The 27,263-nt window shown below is 36.9% G+C and overlaps 1 protein-coding gene across 1 annotated transcript in view; it reads left to right on the top strand.

Annotated features, from left to right (window-relative positions):
• LOC115419690 (ethanolamine kinase 1-like) overlaps positions 1 to 16,397 on the top strand; it is a 30,006-nt gene extending 13,609 nt beyond the window's left edge. The window contains exons 4-9 of the mRNA XM_030134636.1: positions 3,232 to 3,372; positions 7,038 to 7,180; positions 11,112 to 11,195; positions 12,430 to 12,590; positions 12,696 to 12,769; positions 15,325 to 16,397. Coding sequence (XP_029990496.1) covers positions 3,232 to 3,372; positions 7,038 to 7,180; positions 11,112 to 11,195; positions 12,430 to 12,590; positions 12,696 to 12,769; positions 15,325 to 15,397 — 676 coding nt within the window. The 3' untranslated portion in view covers positions 15,398 to 16,397. The remainder of the gene's footprint in view (positions 1 to 3,231; positions 3,373 to 7,037; positions 7,181 to 11,111; positions 11,196 to 12,429; positions 12,591 to 12,695; positions 12,770 to 15,324) is intronic.
• The last annotated feature ends 10,866 nt before the right edge of the window (positions 16,398 to 27,263 follow it).

Raw genomic sequence — 27,263 nt, 5'->3', positions numbered from 1 at the left:
AAAGAAGAAACATGTCGCGGTATGTTTGGACGCACCGGGAAACCCAATCATTTTTTAATGTAGTACAAGATAGAGGGGTAATATATAATAATAATGAATATATCTGTAAATCAACGCCGTATTTACGTTTGTCGCCATGTTTATGGAATGACTTCTTGTGTCACCTTGCGATAATAAATAAATAAAGAAATCATCGCATTTGTCATTTAATGGGAAAACCGACATTACGCACTTCTGTTTTTTTTTTTAATATCGGTAAAGTTTTGCGCAGGTGTTCGATGGAAAAGCGACTAATGTCAAGTTTAAAACATGCCTCAAGTATAAGATCATTCAGGAATATTACGTTGAGATGGTAGATGTGCTTTTGTTGGTGTTGATTCTTTTGTTATAAGAAGAATGCTGTACACATTTAATTTAATGTGTCAGGTGAAAAGGATAGGCAAAAAACAAGCTTTTGCTTCGAGCCTAATCCTTTTTTGGTTTTTGTGTTAATTGTGGTTGTTGTACGGTGTGCGGTGATTAATGCACAAACTAAAAATAAACCATTCATTCATGCAGTCATTGTACACTTACAAAATGCTGGTCCTGTATGTTTCTACAAAGGCCAACACATGTGGTCGACAGAACTGCACAGGAAGAGGCAGATGCAGCACAGATGTTTGTCACTTCAAACTGATCTGTGCGTCAAATACAAAACAAGGACACACTCAGAGAAACCACTAATATTCATGGTATTTATGTTTGGCAGGGAGCTTTGCCTTTGGGTTGTTAATATGAAACTGGTTTATGTTTGCTTTACATCTATGGTGCACCACGCCTAAGACGATATTCTAACACGACACACCATAGAGTTTTCTTAACCTGAATCTAACCTTTCTAAAGTAAGACCTACAAGTGTATTAGTGTCTGCTTATAGGGAATCTTTAGAGTCTACCTGTTAAGTTTGTCCACTTTAGCCTGACTTTGTGTAACTTGTTCTGCTGCTGTAAAGTAACGATATCAGACGTAAGACTAGGGATGGGAGTTGATAAGAATTTAATGATTCTGGTTCCATTATCGATTTTACTTATCAATCTGATCCCTTGATTCTCTTATCAATTCTCATTGTTTGCATTAATCTCGTAAGACCCAGGAAATGTCAGCAAAGTACCAGCTTTTTTTGTTTTGTTATTAAATAAATGCCTATATTGGGAACATCATGATGCAACAGTTTTTTCAGATGCAGTTTTTAAAATTTTTATGGAATGTCCTTTGTGGTGGACAGTTTTCTTTTTTTTGTATAAAGTTGTGAAACTCTTGTCCACAAATGTGGACAGAAAACCCACAGCTGAGTCTGAGAAGGTTAACTATCTGTCATATGTCCATCTGTGCACAGAAAATATTACATATACAGTATGCACAAATAATAACAAATGGGGGGGGCTTTACTAATTCCTCTATGTCTCCCACTGTTGTGCACCTCATTTTCCTATTCCCTTCCTCTGGAAACTTTTATTTGAGGGGGCAGGACGTTTGTCACCCCCCTAGAACCAGGCCCAGATGACATTCTGGCGTTTGCTCTGCCACTAGATTCACAAGCGTGGCTAAGTAGTGTATCAAACATGTGACATTCGTGCAAATGAATCACATGCTGTGTGGACAAATGTTTGAGCACATTGGAAGAATTTCCCTCCTTTGAAGAAATGGAAGCTTTGCAAGTGTTCCAAGTGGCCCTGGTGTCGTCTTTTGGCATGAAATATAGCCATACTTTAGAGCAGGGGTGTCAAACTCCGGTCCTCGACGGTCGGTATCCTGCATGTTTTAGATTTTTCCCTGTTCCAGCACACCTGGTTCAATTAATGATCAGCTCATCATCCAGCTCTGCAGAATCCTGATAATGATGTAATAGCTTCAAGGTGTGATGGAAGAGGGAAATATCTAAAACATGCAGGAAACCGGCCCTCAAGGACCAGAATTTGTCACCCCTGCTTTATAGCGTTTCTGCCTCGACGCCATGTTGGCTATGTTCTAAACCAGAACAATGCAGCATACGTGTGATGTCATCATGCATGCACAACGTAGGCGGAATAGATGGGCAGAACTGTTAAGCAGGCAGGCAAACGATTCCAAGTAATTGAGCTACTGGGAACCGGTTCTCGTTTCCCATCCCTACTGAAGTCTGATGCATCTGACTGAATCAGGCTCCCAAGTGGATATACTGGAAAAGTCTCAAATCTGTGGAAAGAGGCACAAATGATCTAATATTTTTTTTCAAAATGGGTCACCTCTCGCCACAGTGTTAAACATGCATCACCAGTCTACAATGGGACGATGACATTTGGCATACTGAACTGTAGAGTAATGAAACTGTGAAAATTACTCAAATGTGAGTGGGAAATACCTCATGATAATAACCATTTGTAAACTTTGGATTTAACTTTAATCCTGAATTTGGCAGCCGTTGTCTAACCGGGCCTGTTGCGTGAAATTTATTATTTTTGTAGATGTATTTAGTTTGTAAATATTGTGCAGGGTACTAGTCATCCCTGTAACACCTGTTCAATTGACAGCAGCAAAGTAAATAGAAAAGACTCACTGAATTGATCAAATGACAGTTCGATCAGCGGTACATGATAGAATGAAATATAGTTACCCAGGTCTCGGTTTGTAGCATAGACGATAAAAGGATAAAATATAAAATAAAATATATAAAAGGTAAATAGGGTAGAATAAAAAAAACTACCATAAAATATGCAAAATAAATAAAAAATACTAAAATAACTCATAATATGTCCAAAAATGTCACAGTATGCAGCTGCAGTACAGTTACAGATGGTCGGTGTTGATAGTAATGGCTTCTATAAATAAATAAAAAAACATGAACAATGGAACTTTGACTGTTACATTGAGGATTTTTTTGTACAGGCAGAAAAAAAAGATTGTTCAGTGAGACCCTGAACCCATCCTTAGCAGGACCCCAATCATAAAAGGGACTGCCGATGAAAAGTAGTTATTTTTTACTAATTCTGGCATATTTACATAAGTGTATTTTTTATACAACAGTCTTCATAAATATGCATGGTTCCTATTAAATAAACCAATAGATAAATAAATAAACCAGAGCCCATTATCAACAGTGGTCCTCCTGCCTGGTGGTGACATGTTCTGTGCTGGGTTGTCAAAGTTTATGAACTCTGACTTAAAGTGTCATGATTCTGGACATAATCATCTTCTCTGTTTGCTTCCTTTCAGACTCATAGCCAGGGAGATGGCTCGTATCCACGCCATCCACGCACACAACGGCTGCATCCCCAAACCCAACCTCTGGATAAAGATGCGTAAATACTTCTCCCTGGTGGCTACAGAGTTCACCGACCAAGCCTCCAACATCAGGTGAGAACAGCTCACCTACCTTTCAGCAGCTCATTGCGATAATGATGCAAATGGCTTGCTGAGCATTGCCTGATTTGCCTGCAGAATTTATTTATTTTTTTATCAGAACAGAAGGTCTGATAAAATCTGGAAGCATTGAGTGAAATTTATCCTCCCCAGTTTTCTAGGTATGGGAAGTGTTTTATCTAACATGTAAAATAGTATTAATCCATTCCACTTTGAAGTCTTATCTCAGAGGAAACTTTCCACATGACAGACAAAGTGGCATCAACTTTGAGTTTCATACCACAGTAGAGCCTGTCACTTGTCACTTTTCCATTGGACATCTGCGCAAAACTTTACCAATATTTACGAAATGGCAAAAAAACAGGAGTGCATAATGTCAGTTTTTCCATTAAATCACAAATGTGATGATTTGTTTATTTATTATCTCAAGATGACGCAAGAAGTCATTCCATAAACATGGCGATTGATTTACAGATATATTCATTATTATGTATATTACCTCTATCTCATACTAAATTTAAAATTATTCAGTTTCCTGGTGTGTCCACACATACCACGCCATGTTTCTTTTAAAGCTTGTCTTCTTCACTTGTTGTAACGTCCGTCACCATCTGTTTTTTTAAAATTCACGTGATTCTAGTTGTGGAAAAAGGTCTTTCCATTGTAGTTTTGCATGATATACCATTTGCGCTATACCCGAAAAACCACCTCTTGCTAGTGCAACGAACGAGAGTTTTGACAAAATTGTCATTTTTCCATTAGGTAAATTTTCATGCGCAATTTGGGTGTCAGTGGAAAAGCGACTAGTGGGTGGATGCATTAGGCAGCAAGTCAGCATTTAGCCCTCAAAGTTGATGTGTTGGAAATGGTAAAAATGGCAACTTTGACAAGGTAGAAATTGTGACAAACAAATCAGTGGGTCAGAGCATCTCCAGATCTTGAGATCAAAAGAAATCTAGTATAGTCTTGTAAATGACTACTCTGTTACTCTAAATTAATCTTCCAACCTGTAACTTATGATAAATTGTCTTTCAGATGTGAAAGGATGACACATTTTTGTCTTCCTAAAATCTATTTAAAAGTCTTCTGTGACATTACACAGACTACAGCTCTAACCACAAACTATTCTGATGCATTTAATGTTTTTGGGGAATTTTATTGAAAATAAAAAAATTCCCTGGAGCTCCGTCTGAAGATGATCTAGTTTTTGTCTCGGTGCTTTGAACCGGACTAAGGTACTGTGTTTATAACCTGGCCAGCCGCCCGCTCATGGCTGGTACGGTGTCTTCTGATAATTAGATTGATGATTAGATTAAGTCAGCATGTGGCTTATATAACAGTAACGGTAATAGCCGGCTGGATTAGGGAGTCTGAGGCATGCGGCGGGCCAGCAGATGTTTGCTGAGCTCATCGTATCCGGTCACTTCATCGTGTTCCTTGGTGACACAGACAGTCAGAGTGACCTCGTACTTGACAGAAGACACTTAAAGCTCAGACTGGAGTGCAGAAGTCACACAAGCATGATAAGTCTGCTGCTTGGAAGTTTAAGAGTCCTTTAGAATAGTTTCTTTTTCTGCATAAATAACTTAAAAATCAATCACATGTTCCTAAGACTGCAGGTAAACCTGTTAAATGAGTGAAATACATTGGACTTATTTATTTATTTATTGGACTTGGATAATAAAAGTATAATATATAAGAAAATATGAGTTATTAAAGGCTTGATGCAGAAGGAAAATCTGTCAAATTCAAACTTTTTAGTCTGATTTGTGACAGCCAAGAAATCTGTAATTGTTTAATCTATGAACTTCCAAAATAACGTTAAAGCAGTAGAAGTATAATGAACAGCTGAGTCAAAGTCCTTAGTTTAATTAGAAAAGCTTTTTATTCATGCATGAAAAGTTTACACACTATTTTTTGACGATGAAGAGTTAAAAACTCACAAAGGAGATGCACAGGGATAATAAACAGTTTGTGGAATTATGTCGCTAAAGATGAATCGTTTTCCATCATAAATAAAATCTGCTTTCATTGAAAACTACCACATTTCACTGCAGGCGGGTGTGTGTGCTCTAAAGCTCGAGATGAAGCTGCAGGGAAAGTTTTATTTTCCATTTTATTGAATTTTTTTATTTCGAATATAAAAAAAAAATAAAAACAAGGGGGAAGAAATGAAGAAGAAAAAAAAAACATTCAAATAGGAGCAGGACAAAGTACAATTTATATACTCCCGCCCCCTTACCCCATCTTTTTCTACTGATCACAAAGTCCCATGTCAGTTCCTCAAAGTACCTTAACAAATCTTACACATCAAAATAAATTCTAAATTATCCTGCACAAGGATCAAGAATTTTTTTTTTGTCACTGTGCGCTTACATACACAAGAGAATGAGATTTAGTTTCTCAATCTGTGACTAAAGTGCAAAATCAATATCAATAAATAAATAAGCATCGTAATAAATTAAATGGAATAAAAGCATCATAAATGCAATAAAGGCATCATAGATGGAATAAAAACAGTCCATTCTTCTGTAGTGCATTCAGCGTCTTACGGGTGAGTGTGGGTGTGTATGTAGGGATGGGGGACAGTCCACAAAATGCAAAAAATATACATAGCAAAATAAACTCGGTCCATTTGATAGATGTATTACACATATATAGACTTCACTTCAAAAATAAGTTGCAAAAGAAATCCAGATCTAAAAAGACACTCCAATATATGGAAGTAAGAAAACAAATATCACACAAACGTACAACAATTTCACTGTGACTCTTCTGCAACACTCAATGTCCAAAAAGGAGTCGAAAGGAGAGTTAACTCAGACATGGAGGCAGGTGGAACTCTCCAAGGAGAAGGTGTGTGTGTGTGTGTGTGAGAGGATTCCCTGAGTGTTTCACCGGCCTCTTCCCAGGCTTCCCTTCGTCTCCTGCTACCGGGACGACCGGCTTAAGCCCCATAAGCCCATTACCGTTAGCGCTGGGGTCTCTGCCCAGCACAGCAGTCTGGCCTACAGAGGCGGTGACTTAACCCTTTACCTGCTCAGCGGTAATACCGTTTACACACTCGCACAGGTCCAAGTCACATCTGCAACCGATCTCGCCGGCTTCCGCAGGTCGCACGCCGCTCAGCTCATTAAAGTTCAGTCGGCTTTTGCGTCATAATGCACCGAGATGGAGGCGAGCAAATATTTATCTGCGGGACATTCACAAATGCCACGTTCAGCATTGTGTGTACAACAGTGGATGGATAAATCATAAAATTATTCATGCTTATAATGGGGCTGTTACCATAGCGACTCGGGGGAACACTGCGCCGCTGCTTTATTGTCCGCCGAGAACTTGTTTTTCTCCGAGTGCGTCCCCAGTTGCCAGCAGACCGCTGCCCTTCTGAGCCCATGTGCTGTCTGTGCACGTCGGTCTCAAGTGTTTCCATGTCGCTCCAGTTTCGTGATGAAACCAACACAAGGTAAAAATAAAAAGCTATTTGTTGTGGCGAATAACAGCAAGTGAAACCACACATGGGGCCGGTGTTGTACGTGGGCCGTAGTGGGTTTAGTCGTCGCAATAATCCATGAGGAGAATCTAAGAGTTTGACCTTTCTCCTCACTTTCTTTTTTTTTTCTTGTTCTGTTTTTCCTATGTGTGCGGTCTCCGTCCAGAATCCAGCAGGAGGTGCCCAGTAAGGCGGTGCTGGAGCAGGAGATGGTGTGGATGAAAGAGCATCTGTCCACGCTGGGCTCCCCTGTGGTTCTCTGCCACAACGACCTGCTCTGCAAGAACATCATCCACAACAGCAAAGAGGGTACATACCCGCCACTTAACCCCCAGTGTTTTTCAACCTTGAGGTCGGGACCCCATGTGGGGTCGCCTGGAATTCAAATGGGGTCGCCTGAAATTTCTAGTAATTGATAAAAAAAAAAATAAAAAAAAACTTACTAATGAAAAATATATGGTGAGTTGACCGAGACAGTCCCAATCCATAAAAGACGAGACAAACTGTGAAACTGAAACTGCAGCACTGTGGTTCTGTTTATCTGTCAAATGTTCATTGTGGTCGGTTTCAGATGCTGCAGCTCTCTCATAATTCATAGTTTGAGTTCTTGTTTGTTCAGTATTAATTGTCAGCCTTGTAGATCACAGCTGGACTGACTGTACAGATCCTGACCAAGGAAAATAAAATCCTCACTTTGTGCAGTAATCTACACCTGGCTTTACTGCCTCCGTCCAGAATAATATACATTATATAGACTAAATGTCCTCTAAAATTAACATTTATTTGCAACACAGTACAGCAAACTATTACATGATTAAGAACAAATAAATTTAACAAAAAAAAAATGTCTCCGTTCTGAATGTCTGGGGTCACCAGAAATTTGTGATGTTAAAATGGGGTCAGGAGACAAAAAAGGTTGGGGACCCCTGCCCTACTACCTAAATATATTCACATCTGTAGAAAAAAAAATATTTGTGCTGTTGCTGTTAGGCAGATCCTTAAGTGGAGATTGTCAATTTGAATATACAGGGTTCCTGCGGGGTTTTAAAAGGTCTTAAAAGACTTAAATTTACAAATCTGCATTTAATACCTTAAAAAAGTCTTCACAAGGTATTGAATTTGATATGGTAGGTCTTGAGTTATGTTGCCATAAACTCGTTCAGTGTATTGTGTTTAAATGTGTCTTGGAAATGTCTAAACTGCAAAGACAGTTATTCTGCTCAGTTCCACCCATTCCAAGCTGATAATTTACATGACAAACAAAAAGTTACGGATATTTTAAATTTTTGGGCTATTTTTTTTTCAGTTGGGATTCTTGCACAGCGCTTTTTACTGTTTTGTGTGTGAATTGAATTGAAACACATTTTTTTTAATGACCAGACATAGTTTTGTTTACAAATGGCAAAAATGACCAAAAAAAATATCCTTAACGTTTTGTTGGTAGAGTATATTGGAATTAGGAACCATTTATTGCTAACTTTGGAGCCCCTGGTGAGAAGTGACTTGGAAATGTGGGGATCAAGGGGTTAGAGTAAATTAATACAATTTCCTAAATTTTAGGAGTTACAAATTTTTGCCAGTATGGTCGTGCCATGAGCATTAAATTCTGTTCTAAGTAGTCTTAAAAAAGTCCTAAATTTATCTTATAGAAACCTGTAGGAACCCTGATATAGCACTTACAATAATTATGATAATACAAATTAGTGACATTAGACATAATTGTCATATTAGTAATTATACACATTTTCCAGCATCATGTATGTAGACTATTTTATTGATGCTGCCATTGATCAGTTATTCCATTCAACAATCCATACCAAACAAAAAAAAATCCAAAAATCAGTAGATTATCATGAAATTAATAACACTGTTGCAGAAACAGGGCATTAAAATTGATCCATGAACATTAGGGATCATAGATAACCAGCTAACGCATACATTCACTGTATGTTGAGCATCATCTCATTATAAAAAACAGTGGAATATTGAGGAGAATTAGCAACTGGAGTCTACATGGGGTCAACCTGGAACACAACAAAAGAGTTATAATCAGAGAAATTAATCACAGCGCAGTGTTTTAAATTCTAGACCCCATTTATACCTGCTATTAAATGCCTCAGAAATTGCACCCTCTGAGATTGAACGGCATATTAGCCTAGTTAGCACCGTTAAAAAAACCTGCAGTATAAAGAGAGGTTATTATTTTTAATTACAGATTTCTTCATTCATTCAAGAGTCCCCTGCGTTTTCTTCACCAACCGTATGCACCTATTTAGCACCAGGATCTGATTAAAATTCAGGCAAAATGCTGATTATGAAGACACTTGTTCCTCCTCAGATTCTGATGTTTGATTGAAGCGTATGTAGCCTCATCAGCAGAGGTTATGACCTACAGGGAAAACAGAGGGAAGGTGTGATATGAGCCACACTCCCCTTAAATCTGGCTTTATTTGTATACAGCAGTAGTAGTTTTTTTCTCTGAAATGTCACTGTCCATCATGTCCAAAAGAATGTCCACTTCAGGCCTCCACTTTTGGAGTCAGGTTGTGGGTGGATGATAAGGACGAACTCTTTTATCGCAGCATCTGTAATTTTTATACGTAGTGACCGTTTTGTCAATGTAATGAAAAAACATCTTGTTCTTTTGTGCATTTGATGATTTTCTTATTAAATTCTGCATAAACAAGAAGTTGTCTCATGAGAAAAACACTTTAGTTAATGACACACAACACAAAGCCATAACATTAACATTCTTTCAAAATGGAAGTCTTAATGTTCCAAATCAGAACAATAATTTCACATCTTACAGGTATATTTAGTGACTTCAGTCAGTGCAGTTATGAAAACCACACAAATAAACATATCACAAGAAAAAATACTGGACTTTCCTTCATACATTTGTTCATCTTTCATTTCACAAAGCTGGGAAAGCAGTACAAACAGTAGATATGATGTTTGTTCTTGTGTATTTTCTTGCAAAACCAGTTTAAAGGGCTGTGTAAATCATGTGCAAATCCTAGTCTTAGTTTTTACATATGCATCATATTGCAGTTATTTGAGATAATGGTAATTATTTTAGATAATTGTCGTGGTTTGCTTGGTTTTAAAACAGGTAATCATTATTGCCCTGCCCCCGAAGGTGAGGCAAGGGGTATTGTTTTTTGTTCGGTTTCTTTCTTTGTTTGTCAACAACTTAGCAGCAAAACCATCGGTTGAATTCATGCCAAATTGGGTTTATAAATTGCCAGTGACCCAGAATAGATCTGATTACATTCTGGGAAAAGTAGGACAAACTTCAAATTTTTTATGAATTTTTAAAATCTTGTTTTTTTTTTTTTGTTTTTTTTTTTACCATTTACTTATAATGGCCGAAATTTGTCTAAGATGTCTATGCTGACATCAGCACACACATAGACATGATGACATCAGCTGGATCGAGGCCAAAGTAAGCTACAATATGTGCGAGGGGCGGGGTTTGTTGTGCCTGGAACCACTTGTTTGCATATATTTTATGAAGAGTTTTTTTTCCCCATGTTTCCACATTGTTTGTGTTATTTTGCAAGAAGGTGATGTTTACTTTGATATCATCTCAGTGCATCTTATTCTGCTTCCTCTTTGAGTTCAGTGGAGAACTAGTGCAGTCGTTTATTTTGGTCGATTAAATTGTACGTTGGTCCAGTTTTTTAGTAACAAGCTTTGTGTATTCATTCATTCATTCATTCATATCTACTGTATTCATTTTTTTATCAAAGTAAAGAAAAATCGATCTAATTTCATTTGTTCCAAAATTCTGCACCAAGAAATGTCTGCCATTCATTAGATGTACATGCATAGTTCAACTCTTATTAGACTTAAAGTACAGGGGAGGCACAAAGTTAACAATTACACAATACTATCATTAATTCTAATTATTTGTTTGACTATTAATCATCAGCTCAAATTCTATATTTCGGCCCTAGCGGGAACATGTCCAGCAGTTCTGCTGTCCAAATCACATTACCTTCCAAGGCAGCTGGATTTACAAGATCAGCAAGAATCCAGCCCTGATTTGCAGCATTGTCTGTTCTAATTATACAGTAGTGACACCAAGAGACAGCGATGGAAACGACCTCATTAACTGTCTACCAGCCGACACATCTTATCTTATCTTATCTTATCTTATCTTCAGTGGTTGGACATGACAGAGCTGTTGCTGCGCTTGTATTTTATTTAATGTGTGACATGTTGTCGTATCCTGCAGGTCATGTTCGCTTCATTGACTACGAATACTCCAGTTACAACTACCAGGCCTTCGACATCGGCAACCACTTCAACGAGTTCGCAGGTTTGTTCAAATGAAGTGAAATGTGTGTTTTAGACCCTTGACACCTGTGCAGAGTTCATTGTTAATACATCAACCACAACCATCAAGACTATACAACAGTTCTCAGTAAACCCCCACCCCCCTATATCACACCTTGTCCATGTGCAACCACAATGTAAATATGTTAATAATATTAAATTTCAATTGCAGTTCTATATTTATATAAATACCAAATTTCTTAGTTTTCTCTTTATATTTAATTTTTCACTCGTTTGTGTTTTTTTTCACCTGTCTTTTTCTCTACACTTGCCGTTGTATGTTGCTGTTGTTAACTAGTGATGTCCCAATCTGTATTTTTTTTTTTTTGCTTCCGATCTGATTTTTTTTTGGGATTAGTTTTGTCGATACCGATCCGATAGCGACTTTTTACAATTAAATTTTGATTTAAATTGGGAGTCATTATTTATAGGTTATTATACTATAATTTTACTTGAGATCACAATTGGGCTGAATGTGGAACCTGAACTAAAACAAGTATGACACCTTTGACTCTTAATAACGTTTGTGTATTTTTTGCACTTTCCAAATTCATACTCTGGGACAAATTAGAACCTTTGGCGGGCCAGTTTTACCACTGCTGTCTCGTGTCTTTGGACATGTTCGTCCAGGTATTATATGGTGGTGTGTTGTGCGCAGTATGTTAGTGATGCGCAGATCAGCGGGTTATCAGGTCAGGTTGGGGCGGGTCAAAAGAATGTCAATTAATTTCCGGGTCGGGTCGGGTTGGGTCAAATAGTTCCACAAAAGGTTGGAAAAAAAACTGACTCGCACATCACTACCGGACCTTAAAGTGAAAGTGAAACTTTACTAATTCCTCTAAGCCTCCCACTGTTATGCAGATAATTTTCCTTATCCGTACCTTCATAAACTTTAATTTGAAGGGGCAGGACGTTTGTTAACCCCCCCCCCCCCAAAAAAAAACAAAAAAACAAAAAAAAAACAGGCCCAGATCTCGTGACTACATTCGATCCAATGTTCTAAAAAATGTCAGATCGACAGCTGATACTGATCTTTAGATTGGATCGGGACATCTCTACTGTTCACTGTGAAATTCCCCCAAGGTGGGATGAATAAAGTCTTGTCTTGTCTTGTTTTATCTTATCTTACCTTACCTTACCCTACCTTACTTTACCTCACCTCACCTCACCTTACCTTACCTTACCTTATCGACATGTCTTTAACTGTGTTTAATCAGGTATGGCGGAGTTGGACTACGGACTGTACCCGAGTCGGGACATGCAGATGGAGTGGCTCAGGGAGTATCTACAGGCCTACAAACTGTTCACCAAGAAAACGGAGGAGGTCAGCCTGCGGGAGCTGGAGACGCTCTTCGTGCAGGTCAACAAGTTTGCTCTGGTGAGAAATTACATGTTAACACACACACAGCCGGGGTATCTGTGCAACACACACAACCTGCTCTGTCTCACGTTACTTAACCTCTTCTACGTTATCTCCATCAAGGCTTCTCACTTCTTCTGGGGCTTCTGGGCGCTCATCCAGGCCAAATACTCCACCATCGACTTCGACTTCCTCGGGTAGGTTTCCATTTGTTTGTCACGAGTTGGAGCTGGATGTCGGTGTGTGGCGACCCCCCACCCCCCCATGTAGGATATTACATAAGTAAAAGCTTTTGAATGAAGGCAATCTGTCACTGTGGGTGAAAACAGTATCATGATAGACTGAAACTGAAAACCCAAAAGGCTGCACGTCTCCCATTTCCTTTGTAAGTTTTCCGACCATTTAGCGTCGCCCACACATGGACTCGCACAATCTGCCTCCCTCGGCTTTTCACACAGAGCTGGTTCTGAAATGTGACCTAATGCTTCCGACCCCACAGAGGAAGCGAATGGATGTACAGCTGCGACTAAGAAGCGAAAAATCTAAACGTTAATATCAGGGTTCATATGGGTGGTTGAAATCCTTGAAAATGCTTGAATTTCAGTGTGGTGTTTTCAAGGTCTGAAAAGTACTTGAATTTTCGTTTAAGTGTTTGCAACATATACTCTATTATCAATATTAACTCTGCCAGGTTAGATGCCAAGCCAAAGCTCCTTACAGAGAGGTGATACATTTTGAAAAATAAAACTATTTCAAAAAGGAAAAGTCGTGTTCTCAGGTCGACTCCAGGCACATTTTTATCTTAACCCATAAAGACCCAAAACAACCACCGGTGACCAAAATCATCTACCAATATATGATGTTTAATACCTGTTGATCCACTAATCCTATCAGTACATGTCAATAATTGGTGTAAAATACAGTTATTCATCTTTTCATGGTCATCAGATATGACCCGTTTGGATGTTCAGAGGCTCTGTAGTTACCGTGGAAACACCGTCCTCTTCTACAACATTGATTCCCCAGTAAAACCCATGGAGTTGGATCAATGACAGTTGATGGACACACAGAGTTTATGTTCAGTTAATGACAGATTGGACTGAAAAAGACACTTTTTCTTCATTTTTCTCTGTTTCTGATGATGTGACACTTAACTTTAATCGGAGCTTTTCATCAACATCTACATGATTAGTGAATTAAATATGGGAAAATACCTAACTTTTATTGAAGAAAGGCAAAATACAGAGTATAATATTATAATAAATGGCGATAAATCACTTAAGAAAAGTTAATTAGAGAGAAAAATTCATTTGGGAATAGACACTAAAGTAGCTCTAGGTCTTTATGGGTTAATCTTTGTCTTGGTGTGAGTGTGCCTGAAGAACGTCAAGTGGCTTCCCTTTTTTTGGATGAAACTTTGTGTTTCCCCTCTAATTTCTAAACTTGTTTCTATTATGAAACATCATTTTATATGTTTATAGCTTAACCCTTTCATGCATGAATTATGAGAACCTTAGTTGAGATATTTTTCCTGAGTGTTTTTATTCCTCTTTAGACATGAAAAAAAAAAAACAACAGGATTGAAATTGTTTTTCTGAACCTATTTTTCACAGTTACAAAAATACCCACTCAGCTGGACACCATGCATTTAATTTTGGAAGCAAAGAAACATATGTTTAAAACCCATCATCAGAAAGTGATATACTGTGTAAAAACTATGAAATAAAAATATTTTTCATGCTGCTAATCTGATGTTTTCTCACATTTTAACATACTTTAATGCTAGTTATTACTCACTTCATGGAGATAATATGCAAAATAACAACCTTTTTGATTAAGAAAACTTTTAAATTACACTCTGATAACAATTGGAGAGAGATTGGGGGTAGAAGTATATAAGTTTTTCCTTTTTGAGCATGTATAATTTCATTTTTTTTTTTTTTAATTGCTCTTATTATTTTTTTTTCTTCTTTTGTTTATTTATCAACCTTTTATGTACCAGTACTTATATTTTGTTGGTTGATTTTTGTTTGATTTCACTGTCTATGGGTTTGGAATAAAGATTTCAATCAATCAATCAAAATTAGCAATTGATTTCCACTCAAACATATTACTGCAAATCAGGTTTATGAAGAACTGCAAAGTTACAGTAATGGTCTGAATGTCAGTGTATGAGATGGTCCTTAAGCGTCCACTGTGTATGCAACTAAAACAACAAAACCCAAGAATATACAAGAGAACAGCTGGAGAAGAACTGTCCACTGTAGTGACCACTCTGCATGAAAGGGTTAATACAATTACATCATTGCGATGAAAAGTGAAAAATATAATCACGAGTTTATGTGTTCATGTGCATGTGTTTGACCCCAGCGATAAGGTGCTGTGGTGGAAAAATTAGAAAATGACCCTTAAAAGTGTTTGAATTTGACCTTGAAAAATATGTGCGAACCCTGTAATATGTACATTTACATAAACTGGTTTGGAGCGAATAATGCAGGCTACATTGCACACATTGAATATAACTGACGAACAGCTGAAGAACCAATATATTCTGTTGTTGTTTTCCATCTAAAGTGGCCCCAGAAGTAAAAAAAAAAAAGTGTTACTGAAATATATATGGTCCTGGTTGTAGTTTAATAAATCTAAACATTAAACCAACACATGGAAGCAGCTGTAGTCTAAAGGTGGAATGTGCAGACTGGGCTCTTCCCTCTGAGACGTCACCGCTGTTTCTTCTTCTTCTTCTTATCAGGTACGCTGTTCTACGTTTCAATCAGTACTTCGAGACCAAACCGGCAGTGATGGCCCTGCAGATCCCAGAATGAGACGACACAGCGGACCAGTCCAGAGGGTGTAGCAGGTCTGGGTTTATACCGGGACTTCCTGACGGTCTGTGAGCCGGACCGCCGCCCTGACCCTTTCCCCCCGGTGGACTCGCCATATTCTCTGCAACAAGCGCAATTACTTCTCCATTCCTCCATTCCTGACTTAACTCCATGTCTGTCACGATATTTACAAACCTTCCATGAGTTCTGAGTGTGTGAGCGTACGATGGTGAGTGTGTATGAGTGTAGTGTTTTCAACGGATCCGGACAGAGCCGATACCCCCCCCCCACCCCACCGTCTTAGTACCGCTGAACCGTGTGTAGTCAGCGCAGCGTCGCGACTGAACGCCGGAGCTCAGCGGCTTCGTCGTCTGTCACGCAGGCACCGAAATGTCCCACAGCGATGAAGGTCAGTGAACCCAGCAGATCGCTTCCTCCTGCTCTCTTTGCACTGTATCTCTGGCTCCGAAACCAGGACCTCGACTGATTCCAAAACCTCTTTCTTGCCTCCATATTTGGTGCTACACATTAGTAGCTGCACTGCATTTCCCAGAGATCACCTGGGCAAGTAACACCTCGTTTTACAGTGTCACAGGTACTACATTCATATAGAACTAAACTGCAACTTTTACGTGTTATCATAAATGTTAAAGCTTTTACGGATGGTGCAATGAAATGTATGTTTTCATTGAAGGATCTGATGCTCTTTGGACTTTCCTCAGTAAGTAGGAGGTGGTTGGGGTCCAGGATTTTAGCACCAAAGACCCTGAACCAAGTATTTTTACTTACTTCAAGGAAATAAAACATATCTTGGGGGTCAGGAAAAGGCGGAAGTTAGGTTTCACTGTTAATAAATATACTTTTTTGGGTGTTTTTTTGGACATATTTTAGGGGATTTTTTCTTCATTAGACCATCGCCTCGTATCTTCACCTGAACTATTTATGGTGGATTTAATCGTCACAAACAGCTGTTACTGTAAATGGGGCTGTTCTTGTAAAATGAACAGGTAAAAAACAACAAAATACTTCGTCGCTAAAAAGAGTTAAGTGATACGGCCCAATATTAAAGGTGATTTTTCTCTGTATACATGGTAGAAAAATTATTCAACAAGTTATCGCGGAAAAAATTCGTAGACCACCCCTTGTTTTCTTCAGTTTCTTGTTCATTTTAATGCCTGGTCCAACTAAAGGTCCATTTGTTTGGACAAATGTAATGATACCAACAAAAAATAGCTCATAGCAGTTAAATTTCAGAGCTGGTATCTCTCCATTTTTCATGATTTCTCGATGATAACCAAAATCACTTCAGGTCTTACATCATTATCTATGTCATTGTACTGACAAAAACAGTGCTTTTATTCATTCCATGTTTTCTTTTCTGTCTGTTTTGGTCACATGATACACACAGGAGTTAAGACTGGATTGCAGAACCATTGTTTTTGATGACTTTTGATGGTCTAATTATATTTTCCGCAACTATATATATACAGCAAACAGAAAACACAAAAGCAGACAGCTAGTATTTCTTCTTTTTGGGCATTCTTCACAATATTCAATGCCAGGAAATTTAATTAATAGAACATAATTTGATATTTTGTCTTAGCAATTAATAAAAAAAAAATGCTAATAAAGTACAAATATGTGTATAGAGTATAATAAAATACCTGTATACGTGATTATGTGTATATAAAAGAAAAATATAAGAAATGAATTCTAAAAAGATGAACTTTAAGAATGAAATACACCTTTAAGAGCTGTTTTAATAAAATGTAAAGTACAGATTTACAGTTCAGGTCTGTATGAATGTAGTCTCTGTGAAACACGGTCGCGTCTCTGTCCTTTCATGTTACGAGTTCGTCGTCTCTTCGTCTAGTTTTTTCTGCTCAAACTGCTGCTGCTTCTGGTAGAAATGTGAAGCTCACAACCCGGTGGATTTTTTTTCCTCTGGTAGGATCGACCGGTCGCCCACTGAGCTCCAGGTCGAATCACTGTTGTGTTCTAGCAATCAGTGATAGAGCGTCGCCACGGTGTGTAACGTGCTTTTATTTATTCATGTGAAGACTCAGTGGGTTCTTTAACATCTCAGGTGAAAAACTGTTCAGTCGGCTTCGATCCGCGTCGAAACCGGGAAAGTGAAGCGAAGCGAAGCGTCGGTGGAGGTTGGACGCCCGACTCTAAAACTGTGTCTGTTTCTGTCCTCAGACGGGGTTTTCCACCTTCTTGACTTTTATGGTTACAGTGAACCGCTCTGTTAACTTTCCATTAAACTTTCCAGACCTCTCGGAAAATCACAACCTCTCACCCCCTCCCCCCCTCCACCCGCTCCTCCTCCATCGTCTGCAGTTTTACATCGCCCTGCATTTATTGGTGCGGTGGCAGTAACACCTGTTCAACCGACTGTTACCCATTTCCAGATTTGGAGCCTTATTTCCTTACATAATCGGGCATTACGTAAACGGTATATGGGGTCAGATCTAGTTGAGCTTTAAAAAATACAAAAAAGGCTGAAGAGTTCTGTCCGTCAGGAGGTCACCTTTTAGTCACTTTAATGGACAAAACAGAGAAAATCCCCGGAAACGCGCTGAAATTAAATACAGTAGAACCTCACAGTATGAGCTTAATTTGTTCCACGACCGTGCTCGTTTTGCGATTTTACTTATTTTACAAACCGATTTTCTCTATTGAAATTAATCAAAATATAATTAATCTATCCACCCCACCCCCAAAAAGAAAAAAACACCCAAAAATCCTTTATTAAGGGTTTTTGTGACAGAAAAAGCGCAGTTAAAAAGAAAAAAAAAAAAACAATTATAACAAGTGATTCACATTGCACATATTTCACCCATTATAAGTAAATAGCTAGATTTTAAACTATAACAAATGTGAACTTCACCCTACTTTTCCCAAAATCCATTCTGGGTCACCGGCAATCTATAAACCCAATTTAGTGTGAATTCAACCAATAGTTCTGCTGCTAAAGTGTTAACAAAGAAACAAACCAAACCAAAAACAGTACCCCTCGCCTCCCTTTCGAGAATGCAAAAGCAAGGAACTGGTTTTATTAACTTATTTACCTTAAAGATGAGACGATCTTTGGTGGAAGGCGGCGGACTTCTTCCACTAAACATCAGGTAGAACAATTCCTGGCGTTTTCTCTCTCGTGAGATTGCGATCGCGAGAGAAAACACGATCGTGAGAAGTTGCCTCAACGAGATGAACACATGACCTGAGCGAGCGGAGTTCGGAAATAGTTATGAAACTCACTCATACTGTGGATTTCCACTCGTATTTCAAGACAAAAATACTCATAAAGCAAATGACTCGTACGGTGAGGTTCTGCTGTCTCGTAGATCCGTTAAACAGCATTAGCGTCTTATCACGTCAAATTCTTTGCTGCGATTCTTCATTACACTACAGGTTTACGACTGCAGTACACAGTCCCTAGATTATACTTAAGCACAGTGAAGATTCTGTGGTTAATCTGATAAAACACAACCACCATCGGCTCCGAGGTCTGGGCTAAATCATCTGTTCGTTATAGGAAATGAGAATCCGTTATCAACTAACTTACCTGGTTAAATTAAAAAAAAAAAAAAAAAAAGGCTCCAGAACAGACATAAGGGAGGCTTCACCCACTCGTGAAACACTCCCGAGGTCATTGAATCCCTCGTAGGCCCTGCAGGGGGCGACACTGAGCGCTCACCTTTGTCCTCCAGTCGATCTCGAGTAACTGACGAGTTTAATAATTAACCAGCAGCCATTCAGAGTGGAAAATAAATGACTGCCAGGCCAAAAAAGGAAACACACCAGTATCACTTTATGGCACGAAGAGGGTTTTTACCAGGAGGATTTTCATGCAGTGACAGGATACTCTGACTTAGAAACAGGATATTTTTTAGAGTAAAATAACTGATTTTCACATTATTTATCAAGTTAAAACATATTTTTATGTTATGGCAAGATATTTTCACACTTAAACGAGATGAATTTCATGTGATTAAAATGATATATTCATGGGAGAACATGTTTTTCACATCAAAACACAATACTTTCATATATCAAGGTATTGTGGCATCATTAAAACAAGATACATTAACGTTATTCAATTAAAACCCCATTGTCACCTTTATAATATATTTTCAGGTTAAACAGGATTAATTTCATGTTGTAAATATTTTTTGTACATTATAGCATGTTTTTTGCAGTAAAACCTGATATTTCCATGTTATAATAAAGATTTTTTTCAAGTTTAAACAGTATTTTTACTGCATACCTTAGACATAATAAGATAATTTCAGTTGTTTCAGTAACGTTATTCAATTTAAAACCATATTGTCACCTTTATAATATGATATTTTCAGGTTTTAACAGGATTAATTTCATGTTTTTTGTTTTTTTTTACATTATAGCATGCTTTTTGCAGTAAAACCTGATATTTCCATGTTACAACAAAGATTTTTTCAAGTTTAAACAGTATTTTCACTTCATATCGTAGACATTATAAGATATTTTCAGTTGTTTCAGTACGTTATTCAAGTTGAAACCATATTGTCACCTTTATGATACGATATTTTCAGGTTTAACAGGATTCATTTCATGTTATTATTTTGTACATTATAGCATTTTTTTTTGCATTAAATCCTGTCAATTCCATGTTATAACAAAGATATTTTTCAAGTTAAAACAGCATTTCACTGCATACCTTAGACATAATAAGATAATTTCAGGTTTAATAAGATAGTTTCACCTTATATCAATATATTTCAGGTTTTAATAAGATGAATTTCAACTGATGACAACATTTAACAAATTAAAACGATAAACTTTCACTTTTCTTATAGTCCTTTTGTTCCTGATGCATTTTCAGGTTATGACAAAATATTCTTTTCACTTAAACACAATATTATAAAAAAAAAAATAATTCTGTTATAAGATGAAAATGCACAAATATCATCTTGAAAATACCTTGTGACATGAAAACCATCCTTTTCGTGACATGAAGTGATATTAATGTGTGTTTTTTTTTTTTTTTTGTTTGTTTGTTTTGTTTTGTTTTTAGCTCCAGATCAGACTGATATTACCGTGTGTTTCAGATGGGTGACATTTAGGTGTTAAAGTGTCAGTGTCGATCTGAGCCTCCTAATGGGAGTTAAATCTCATACCAAGAGTTACTTAGTGAAGGCCACAGCACATACTGGGAGCAAAAAAACCCCAAAAAAACAAAACAAAAACGTCTGTAAAGCACACAAGTAGTTTCTAATTTGAGCGTAATCAAGAGGCCGTTCATTTGTGGAACTATTAGCGCATTAATCTGCTTAGTGTAGATTTACTGACAAAAGCCAAATTAGAGAAGTTGCTGCTTGAACGCACAGTCCTAATGCCGCAGTAGGAATTCGCCCTGAATAGAAAAACGGACTCGACTCGGCTCCGTATGAATCTGTCCATTCTTTCCCGGAGGACGCTGACCCCGAGCGGACCCCCGACTACCGCACAGTTCAGGGTCCGCACAGTAGGAGGCGCTGTTGAGGAGTTAAAAACCCTGACACTCATGTAGTTTTTCAGAATAAAAACACATTCCACATGGATCTAAGTGCTTAAGACTGTATTAACACTATTATTAAATGGGCCAGTTGGTCACTTTACCCACTGTGTTTGACTCTAAAATCATCCCAGTGATGAAATTTAAAACAAACTGTGAGAGTGAAACCCAGATTAATTCGTGTATCATTCGTTCTTTTCATATTCATTGGAATCCACAATCTGAAAATGAAAAAAAATGACTCGTTATTTCATAATTCACGTACAAATCAAAAATCAAAACGAGTTTTTTTTATTCTTTCGATTGTACGCACAAATTAAAAATGGGAAATAAGCAAATGGACCAAATGTGGGGTTTCATGTTGACATTTTAACAAAGTGGCTTCTTCTTAGATTGGCTACCACATTGCAAAAATCTAAATCTTACCAAGTGTATTTTTCTCATTTCTAGCCAAAATACCTCATCACACTTGCTATTGAAGCTCAAACTTTGTCCCTGATGTCATTTGTTGATTTAAGAAACATCTAACCAGCTGTTCGATGAGAAACATTCCTACTTGTTTATCGCTGATGCATTTCCATTTGACTTTTTAATGTGTTAAAACTGAAACAAAAAAAGACAATACAGTAGAAAAGCCTTTATTGTCATTGTGTGTACAATGAAATTAGGAAGTTCACAGACAGATTCAGAAAACACATTTATTAACTTGTTTGCACCTCTGCAGTGGAAAGAAAGTCTAAATATTACCTAAGTGTATTTTCTCATTTCTAGTCAAAATATCTCATCAAACTTAAAATAAGACATATTTACCAAGATAAATTTTCACAGATTTTTCACAACATTTTTGGAATTAAGCAAAACAAAAACTTGGATTAAGCAAAAAAAAAAAAAAAAAAAAAAAAATCTTGAATTACGCAAAAAAAAAAACAAAAAAATCCTGAATTAAGCAAAAAAAACAAAACAAAAAAAAACCACTAAAATTAAGCCACAAAAAAAAAAAAAAAAAAATTGAATTAAGCGAAAAAAAAATCTTCAATTCAGCAAAAAAAATCTGCTAATGAACAAGTGAAAATGATCTTCTGATTTGTTGATTTCTTGAAATCAGATTTTCCAGATCTATTGTCTAAAAATCAGTTCTTATATCTCACTGAAAAGTTACTCTTCATCTGATTCTGTCTTATTTAGTGTGATGACATATTTGGACTAGAAATGAGAAAATACACTTGATAAGATTTGGATATTTTTTAAGCGCATGGTATTAGACAGAACAACAAACCTGGAAGGTCCTGACCATATTTTCAGTTGTCGTGTCGTCCTCCTTCAGAGTAACGCGTTTGCTGCCTCTGAATAGCACGGAATTCTCCATTAGCGCAGAATGCATTAGACAGAAGACTAGCTAACCCACGACTATCCAGTTGAACACACACCAAGAGTCAGTACACTGGAAAAAATCCAAATCTTACCAAGTGTAATTTTGTCATTTCTAGTCCAATATCTCATCACACTTAAAATAAGACACAATCACCTAAAGAGGAACTTTTCAGTGAGTATAAGACTGATTTACAGACATAGATCTGGAAAATCTGATTTCAAGAAATCTTACCAAGATAATTTTTACTTGTTCCATTGGCAGATTTTTTTTTTTTGCTTAATTCAAGACTTTTTTTTCATAATTCTTATATCTCACTGAAAAGTTCCTCTTTAGGTGATTGTGTCTTATTTTAAGTGTGATGAGATATTTTGACTAGAAATGAGAAAAAATACACTGGGTAAGATTTAGATTTTTTCCAGGTAACTTCCAGGTCATACCAAATCAAATATCAAAAATGTCAACATGAAACCCGACATTTGGGTCCATTTGTTTATTTCTAATTTTTAATTCGTGCGTACAATCGAAAGAATGAAAAAACAACTCGTTTTTAATGAAATAGCTAGCTGTTTTTTGGTTGTCCTATTGTGGATTCTCAGTCGAATATGAAAAAGAGACGAATGATACAAGGATTCAGATTAAACCCACAGCAGTTTGTAACCTGGTGTAAGAAGTCGACTGGAAACGACAACACTCAGTGGGATCAGTGCGTCGGACTTTTACGTCTTAAATAGAATTAATTGATGATCCGAATCGTCGCTGTTAATTTTGTTTCAAATGACTGATAATCAGTTAATCGTCTAATCTTTCAAGTCTTACCAAAGCTCCACCTACTAGTGTTGAGATGGTTCGATAGTGGACAGGTTTGTTGTGTTTCACCAAAAAAGTCAAAGTTTTATTTATGCTTTATAGTTATTTTTTCTATTGCGTTAAAGCTTTGTTTAGTCCTTCGTCCTCAGACTCATTAGACTAAACAAGATAATTTTCACTTGTTCCATTGGCAGATTTTTTCTTAATTCAAGCAAAAAAATCTGCCGGTGGAACAAGTAAAAATTATCTTGGTAAAATTTCTTGAAATCAGATTTTCCAGATCTATTGTCTAAAAATCAGTTCTTATATCTCACTGAAAAGTTCCTCTTTAGGTGATTGTGTCTTATTTTAAGTGTGATGAGATATTTGGACTAGAAATGAGAAAAATACACTTGGTAACATTTAGATTTTTTTCCAGTGTGAGTCTGTGGAAATATTCGACCGGATTAAAGGTGAATATTTCTGTTTTGTAGGATTGTCTTTATTCGACCTTCACCACTGAGCTGCAACTACATCCTGAAAATGTTTCGTCTAAGATGCGTCCTTTATGTGCTGCTTTCTTCTGTAGTTATTCAGTCATTCACTGCAAAAATCAAATTCTTACCAAGATAATTTTCACTTGTTCCATTGGCAGATTTTTTTGCTTAATTCAAGTTTTTTTTTTTTTTTTTTTTTTTGCTCAATTAGAGCAAAAAAAATCTGCCAATGGAACAAGTGAAAATTCTCTTGGTAAGATTTAGATTTTTGCAGCGTCGTCATACCACAAACCCACCCTCATTCCATCAAAATAACTCCCTTCCCCATACTATTTTGCAAATGCACCGTAACGTCGGTTCGTAGTCTTACTTGTGTTGCAGAGCGAATGGATGGAGGCGGAGCTATCAACACCGGCACAGACACGGATCTGGAAACGAGGCTAATGTTTTTGCACTATCAGCCGCACCGACAATGACTCCAAACAGATCATATCATAAAAACTGATGAACGCCAAGCTCTAAAAGACACAAACGCGGACTTAAATAACGGATAATCTTCTCATTACACATGGGTAAGGTGACAGAAAGGCCGAGAGAAATCCGCCAAATGAAGTTACTGAAAAATATTCCCTTTTTTGTGTCCTGTTTTGTGGCCGTTAGCGTCCCGCTGACTCCGTTTCCTGTCCCATAGCCATCAAACCACTGCGTTCGGATGTTAAGGGTGCGTTTGCACAGTTTTCAACCGACTTTTTATTTATTGCGTGAACCTAACATTGCGTTTCTCACCTTCTCTTTCGCGGTCTAATCAAATACCAAAATGGTTAGCTTCAGAGAGTTTGCATTGCAGTTCATTTGAGATTAACTATTTTTGTGTGCGAATGTACTAACTTGACTTGATTTGAAGACACACTGTACAGATAACTGACTTTTATTTTATTTTTTTTTTCTTTATATGCTGATGTTATTTTTTTTTTTGTAAATGCTTTGACTTGAAACCTAGAGAGCTGTGCAAAGGGACATTGATGCTGCGTCAATGTGCAAAGCAAGCGGAGATGGAGGATGTAAATACTGTAAGAAATACTGTGAAAAGCTTACTGTACAGTGATCCTTCACACCTCTGTAGGAGTGGCAAGAAGACTTATTTAACAGTTGTCAGTAAATATTTCCATTAAAATGTATAAAATCATAAAATATGTCTGTTTTTTTTATTGCCGTGACCTCGGAAATCCCTTTTTTTTTCTATTGATGGTCCAGTTTCCTTTTGTTTATGTCACATGTTTGACCCAGAGACGAGGAAGGAAGGACCAGGATGACCAGCTGTGGGAAACGCTGTCCTGAAACACGCAAGGACACTCAAAAATGAAAACACTCAAAACCCTTTCAACTCATTACACTGGTCAACAACAAATGTATTGTTTCAGTTTTTTGAGCTGATTTAGGATAATTTTGGTGCTGAATCCAAAAATCACATTCATTTTGCTCAATCAGGTCAACTTTCTGAACTATGCTACATATTGGCTTTTGAACATTTGTGCTTACATTTATGGGCATTTTCACATCATATGATACAAAATTCTTTCATATTTCTTGCAATAAACGAGTTTTGAAGATTTTACTTTTGCCAATTTATGATTAATGGTTTTTTTAATATTACAGGTGAATGAAATGGCTTCGACTAGAAGATCTTGCAAAAATAAGCCTGACGTATTCTGCTCCATCTGCGCTGAATACACCATTGTACCGAACAGGAATCAAATGATCGAATTATTTTTTTTCTCTTAAAACCTATTTTGGGTGAGAACTATATAAAAAAAAATCAACTGGTAAAGTCACAAAAAATGTCATCAATTTTGTGAGAAGATCCAATTTTTCAAAATCAAATTAGCAAAAAAACCTGACCTGACTGAGAAAAACCGATGTCATTTTTGGATGTAGCGGTGCAAAATGGTCCGAATTCAGTTGAAAAAACCTAGACAACTTGCAAAAAAAATTTTTTTGTAACCCAGTGTTATTGACACTTATGCACCATCCCATAATACACTGACATTCAGACCATTACTATAACATTGCTGTTCTTGATAAACCTGATCGGCAGTGACATGTTTGAGTGTAAGTCAATTGCTAATAAAAATTGTGCATATGATAAAATGTGAGGAAACATCAGATCAGCTGCATTAAAAATGTTTTGATTTTGTAGATCACTTTCCGATATTCAAAAATTAAACACATGGTGTCCAGCGGAGTGGACATTTTTGGAACTCCACAAAAAATTATGAAGGTATATTTGTTTCTTTATTGCTTTAACCAAAAAAAAAAAAAAAGTCATTAAAGGAAAAAAAAATCTATTTAAATAATAATTCACACCAATCAAAGAAAAAAAGTGTTGAAATGCAATTTTTTGGATCGTAATATTTTTTTTTTTTTGCATTCAAATGCTTTTTTTTTTTTTAATTGAATTTTTTTAAGTTAAAACAAAGAAACAAATCTGCCCTCATAAAAAACAGGTTTATTTAAAAAAAAAAAAATCAGTTGCGTTGTTTTTTCATGCCTAAAGAGGAATAAAAACACTCAGGAAAAAAATCTCGACTAAGGTTCTCATAATTCCTGCATGAAAGGGTTAAAAATAAATAAATAATGTATCTAAAAAAAACTGTTGCATCATGCTGTTTCCAATTAAGGCAATTATTTCATGTAAAATGGTGAAAATGTTTACTTACTGGGTGTCAGGAGGATATTCTGTTTTGTGTATGTTCTATTGATGAACAATAAATAAATTCTTGAAAAAAACAAACAAAAAACTTCCATAAACACAACAGTGCGTGTCTGCGTGGTCGCGTATTCCATCAGGACCTCTTTTGTGCATGTGGGTCACTTCAGGGTCACATTCAATTCAGACTCAAAACTGATACAAGTCGCATTTAACTTATTCATGCATGAATTATGAAAAATAGTATCTATCTATATATCTTTATTTTAGATCGATTTTATTTCTCAAAATTAGGCTGAAGTTGAAATGTATTTAGAATTTTTTAAAAACATGGTTTATTACGAAGATATTTAACCTCCTGAGACCCAAGAAAGTACAAGTTTGGGCGTTTTTTAATTCGATAATTGCCTATATTGGAAACATCATAATGCAACAGTTTTTTCACATGCATTTTTATTTTTATTTTTATGGAATGTCCTTGCAGTGGAAAGTTTTTTTATTTTTTATTTATTTATTTATTTTGTGTAAAACTGTGAAACTCTTGTCCAAATGTGGACAGAAAACTCGTAGCTGGGCCTTAGGAGGTTAACTCTATGACGTCACAGCTCAGTCCACATTCTACAGTTAAGACGATCATTTTGTTCAGTGTACTGCTTTGGGTCTATAGAGTCTGCCCCCATGTGGTTTGGAGAATTTTGTCTTTAAAACCAGTTGGAAAGTGAGTTAAACTCTGTTCACAAATGTGGACGTCATGCATGAAAGGGTTAATGTGTAATAAGAACGAGTGCAGAAAAAAAAATCCAAACGGTGCATTCAGACGTGCTGTGTGAGCGTAGCCTCATCGTTCAGTTAAATGTGTCCTGGAGATAAAAGCGTCCATGTCATTGTCCTTGTGTTCAGTCCGACCTCACACACACCTGTCCAATAATGAACCTGTCTGATCCTGATGGGACTCACCTGTCGGA

This window comes from Sphaeramia orbicularis, chromosome 5 (genome assembly GCF_902148855.1).
Source record: "Sphaeramia orbicularis chromosome 5, fSphaOr1.1, whole genome shotgun sequence".
NCBI lineage: Eukaryota > Metazoa > Chordata > Actinopteri > Kurtiformes > Apogonidae > Sphaeramia > Sphaeramia orbicularis.
This window is presented reverse-complemented; position numbering and strand designations above follow the sequence as displayed.